Source organism: Stegastes partitus, unplaced genomic scaffold (assembly GCF_000690725.1).
Source record: "Stegastes partitus isolate 25-593 unplaced genomic scaffold, Stegastes_partitus-1.0.2 Scaffold31, whole genome shotgun sequence".
In the NCBI taxonomy this organism is placed as follows: Eukaryota; Metazoa; Chordata; class Actinopteri; family Pomacentridae; genus Stegastes; species Stegastes partitus.
The window spans coordinates 1332827-1338001 of record NW_007577762.1 but is presented as its reverse complement, the minus strand read 5'-3'; the positions used below and the strand labels follow the sequence as shown (position 1 = coordinate 1338001).

Sequence of the window (5175 nt, the reverse complement as noted above, 5' to 3'; positions counted from 1 at the left end):
GTCTCTTTCGTGGAGAAGGAAATTCACGTGACGTGTTTAACGCAGTCTGAAGAAGGTAAATCGCTTAACAAAGACAGTCGATCACCAGGGTTGTGATAAACGTGATCCCTGATTGCCATTTTAGGTTTTGTCAAGCCAGCAAACAAAGTCTGGCTGTGTTGAACTTGCTTTATGCTACAGCCCTCTGGTGTTGGTCTTCACTTCACAAGGTAAAGCACTCACCTTGATCTGGACAGGGAAGGAGTAGATGAGGTCCTCTGGGATGCCATAGGAGTTTCCAGCAGCATACACACCCATGGAGAGAAACTCACCCTGTTGGCAGGAAAAACACAGCTTTTGCCAGTTTGCACACATTCTGTAGTGAAACCTGTCGGACTCTTCCTGACTAGAACCACAGGAAAGTCACTTTTTCTTACTTAGTAAATAATAATTATGTCTCTATTTAAAATCCCACAAGAAGACACGTTTTTTGTGTCTCTGTCCACACTGACCTCCTTGGTGCCGAACCAGATGTCTCTCATGTGGTCACAGATGGCCTTGGCGGCAGACATGGCGCTGGACAGCTTCCTGGCCTTGATGACGGCGGCACCACGCTGCTGCACGGTCTGCAGGACGAGGAGGACAACGTGTCAAATAACTGCCTAAACTATAAACATGGGAAGAAAACTAAATTATCTAAAATCTAAATGCAGCGAGCAGCTCAGCACTCACAGAGATGAAGTCTCCTCTGAGCCAGGCCTCGTCCTTGATGGCGTCGTAGGCGGCCATCTCAGAGCCGCGGACGTTGACCTTGGCGTGATGGACGTCGGGGTACTGGGTGGAGGAGTGGTTCCCCCAGATGATGACGTTCTTCACGTTGTCAGAAGACACGCCGCAACGCATCGCCACCTGCAGGCGAGAGACGATTACAGCAAGTAGAATCACTAAGCAGAGATTCTTTTGATCAGAAACGAGCAAATCTCTGACAAATGCAAAATGTCAGAGCCTCACAGGAGAGAGAGAGAGACTAATAGATAAGATACACTGATGTGGATTTTACTGTATTTCATGATTCAATAATAACAGCTTTCCTTTCTCAGGGAAACCGTTCCCACTGGACGACTGTTCAGAGTGTTTCCTATCCTCTAGAAGTCTTTTGCTCAAAAACAGCCACCGTAGATCGGGGCAGTCTGTCCTTCAATCATGCTATATTTAAGCCAGTGTGGTCTGTAAATCTGGGTTGTCGGCAGTATAAAAGGGTAAACGTGTACCTGGGAGCAGGCTCTGTTGTGGTCCAGTCGGGTCAGGCAGGAGAAGTTCTCTTTGGGGATGGATGGAGCGGACTTGGAGGCGATGAGGCAGTTGGTGTTTGCCGGGTTTCCGACGACCAAAACCTGACAGGACGGAAAATCAAACAGGGTTCACCAGCCATCATACAGTCAGGTGGCCGAGTGGAAATCTGACAAATCTGAAATCGTTTTCGGAGAGACTCCTTGTAACTGAACAAATGACAAACACAAATTTTTTGATCTGGACCCAGTTTTTCAAAAGCATCCTACTGCTAAGCTGATTGTGGTCTCATTGTAAGATCATCTGAGCCTTTAAGATGCTTTGGGGGCCCAGAATCTGTGGCAAGAAAGTGTTGGGGGAAAAAAAGTGCTAGAAGAGTTCAGAGCTAGCTGTCTGTCCAGCTGGATGTCCGTCTAGGATGCTGTCATGGAGCCATGTTGCTGTTAAAGCAGACACTCAGCAGTCCCTCCACTCTCTGTGGGTTTCTCTCAGCAAACGTCCAGCCTGTTGCCGAGGGAGCGGACATTGGAGAGCAGGAGGACGGTCCTGCTGGTCTGGAGGGGTTAGCCTTTAGCCTAACATGGATCTGGCTCTCTTCCTCCTCCTTTATTTACATTTGTACTGCTTCCTTCTCTCTCCGGTAGCTGCCGGTGTCGTCTCTGATCGGACGCCGTGTTGGTGTATTATGTCCACATAACATCCGACGTTCATCGCCCTGATGTTCAGCAAAGTCTCTCGACTGTAAATTTTGCAGAATGAACGTCTGGGAGAGACGAGACACTCAAAACTTTCCCTCTCGCTGTCTCCTGAAGGGGGCGCTGCCATCTCTGTGGAAACCTTAGTAAATTTCTATCTAAGGTTGAACAAGAATCAACTTTAAATGGGACTGCGACTTGAAACCGTGCAGTTTAGATGAAACATTATGCAGCTCGTCTGATCCAGGGCTTTTAATCTTTATTTTTAGATCGACTTCTTGTAGTTTTAGACATTTGTGTTTCGTGGTCTGCAGTGTAAAACAACTAAAGCGGCCTCACTACCAGCATCAGGCTGTTGACTTTTCTCCACGTGAAACTTTGGCCTTTGACCTCAGGCCAGACTGAGCCTCTTTCGTCACAGTCGTACTGGGCCCTCGAGGACTTTGCGTCATTGGGGCCCCCTGCTGATGTTATGGACATTATGGTATGTACTAAAAACTACACCAGGGAACTTTGATCCTTGAGCTTTGGAGGTCTGCTGTTCTGTCCAGATTTGTGTAGCTGCTGTGAGCAGAGCTATACTGCGACTGCACAGAAACCACCGGCTGTGTTTAAGGAAACACAGGAGATGCTGTGGAAGCACTTTCACTTCCTTTTGTTTATCAGCTGGAAGTGGTTTCTGTCAAACTCACTGACTTTCTACCAGCTAGCTGAACTCTCCTGCACATCGATGCCTGATTGATGGCGTCACTATTCAGAGTGAACCACAGAGCCTGCGGGCCGACCTCCTCGACAAATAAACGTCTTAATTAATGCTAACTATAAATACATTAAAGGCTGGAGGCTCACCTTGACAGTCTTCTTGGCGTACTTGTCCAGGGCAGATCCCTGCGTCTTAAAGATGGCCACGTTGGCCTTCAGGAGGTCCTTCCTCTCCATGCCCTCCTTCCTGGGCATGGAGCCCACCAAGATGGCGGCGTCGATGTCCTTGAAGCCCACCTCCACCTTGTCAGTGGGGATGACCTCTGTGGGCGGAGGAGAGGGAGGCGTTGGATTCAGTCTGTCTGACACCGTTTTGTTTTAATCTTTAAGCATCAACAGATTCATGGTGGGAGATTTTTTTTGTCTGCAAGAATTTCTTTATTTCGTCTGCTTGACCTCAATAATCCCGTTCTAGTCTGACAGTCATCGTTAACCTGTTGACCTGCAGAGCGAGCTATCTGCTCTGAACAAAGCCAGTCCATCAGGAACATATTGATAAGGATAGGACGATCTACTGGCCCTGATAAGCTGCATTGATTTTCTTTTTTGTAAACCATTAACAACATCCATGCACCTCAACCCTCACACTGTTTGCATGACTCTCTGTTAACTTAAACATGACGTTCATGTTCTTCTGCTGTGACGTCTAAGATTTATTGAAAATGCCTTATTTCTTTAGGGGATATTGTCGCATCATGTCACACGTGATATTTGCTCCATAATCAGGTTTCATTCAGAGTGAGTGTGTTTTCCAGAAAACATCCCGTCTCCTCTGCTGATCTTGACAATAAGATGCGTTTGCTGTGTGCTTGTTGGGAGTGAGCTGTACTATCAGACTGGACTTCAGTCCGGGTTCTCCTCTGCTCCACCACTGCTCTGATTGGCTCCCGTGGTGCCTGAACCACGAGCCAACCAGAGGTGTTTATTTTAGACACTCCTTCGTCCTTCTTACAGCAGCAGCAGCAGCAGCAGCAGCAGGGAGACGAGGCTTCTCCACAGAGGTTATGAAGGACAAAAAACACACTCATAAATAAACGGACAGCGTGTGCTGCATTCCAGATGGAAGCTCGTCACATAATTATGGTCAACAGCACAAGAAGCAGCTCCCTGCAGGCTGCAAATGTTGGTTCAACATTTGTTGTCATACAAGATGCTAAAACTGAAAAATTAAACCAGACTTGTACTAAAATACGACATCAGTTTTACTCACTGGTACCTCAACTTTAGTCACAATTTAAAATCTTGTTGAAAAAGATCTTTTTGGATAATTTTTCACATTCATTCCTCAATATTTCACACTTCGGATCGAGTACCTTGTGAGAAACACAGAGTGGTACTGCGTCAGATATTTCTTTTGCGATCAGGGCTGTGCATTCAAGCCAATCATAATATTTCACTACAACAACAGCCAACTCCACAATGACCAGTTATTAAGATATTTCCCTTTCCCCTGGTCTAAAACTTCAAACATGGGTGAAACCTAAAAATCTAATGTTTAAATCAAAAGCAAAAAGATTGGGTCGAATTTGTTGACGGGGCTCATTTCAAAGGGAGAACAGGTTTTCGTTCAGATATATGAACACACTGTCGGCTCACCCCTCAGCAGTGGGAGGGCGCAGTCCTGCAGCTCCATGACGACTCCGTCCAGCACCGGCAGCATGGGGGGAATGTCCAGGAGGATCAAGATGATTGGCTGATGAGACAACAGCAGCAAGTTCAGATAATTAACAACTATTGCATTGCAAAAGATAAAGTCAACAGTAAAGGTCCACAAAGAGAGAGAAATGACCATGAAGACAGAGAAAAGGACCTTAAAGAGACAGAAAAGGACCTTAAAGAGACAGAAAATGACCACAAAGAGACGAGTCAACGAGTCAAATGTGTATTATATTGAAATTGGCATGTTCTTTTCTTTTCCATTTGTTAAATCTATTTTTAATCGTTCGTTCGAAATAAAGAATATTCCATTTCCATGTCTGAAATATTGAACACATGCTTGTTTTGACTCTGAGAACCTTTGAATGACTTTCAAGGTGTCGTGTGCCCACATAGAGACTCAGAAAGGTCATGTTTAAAGGTGTAACAGTGCTGCTGAATCAGGTATTTCAAGCTCTGCATTCAGGTCCATAATTAATAAGCACCTCTTTTCACACAACACCTCTCTAGAAGAATCTCTCCTTCCTAAAACTTTTTCAAAATGGTTCCTGTAGAAAGTTTCCTGCAGCTTTCTTATGAAGTTCTACAACATTTTAAGACTTTTCATAAGTTTGATGATAACATATGTTTTCACAAACTAAACCTATTCCACACAGCATTACAGTGAATATTGCAATGTTGTGTGACGTTGTGTTGAGCCTGATTTAGGTTTTGCTTAATTACTTGATGGCACTCTTTAGTTAAGTCAGGGCTCCAGACTAAGACAGATATTTGGTCGCAACTCCCACCTTGT

The 5175-nt window shown here is 45.3% G+C and overlaps 1 protein-coding gene across 1 annotated transcript in view; it reads right to left on the bottom strand.

Moving 5' to 3' along the window:
• LOC103370691 (malate dehydrogenase, cytoplasmic) overlaps window positions 1-5175 on the bottom strand; it is a 12957-nt gene that overhangs the window by 4857 nt on the left and 2925 nt on the right. The window contains exons 3-8 of the mRNA XM_008299823.1: window positions 4323-4419; window positions 2814-2989; window positions 1251-1373; window positions 712-888; window positions 492-605; window positions 223-312 (exon numbers count right to left, since the gene is read on the bottom strand). Coding sequence (XP_008298045.1) covers window positions 223-312; window positions 492-605; window positions 712-888; window positions 1251-1373; window positions 2814-2989; window positions 4323-4419 — 777 coding nt within the window. The remainder of the gene's footprint in view (window positions 1-222; window positions 313-491; window positions 606-711; window positions 889-1250; window positions 1374-2813; window positions 2990-4322; window positions 4420-5175) is intronic.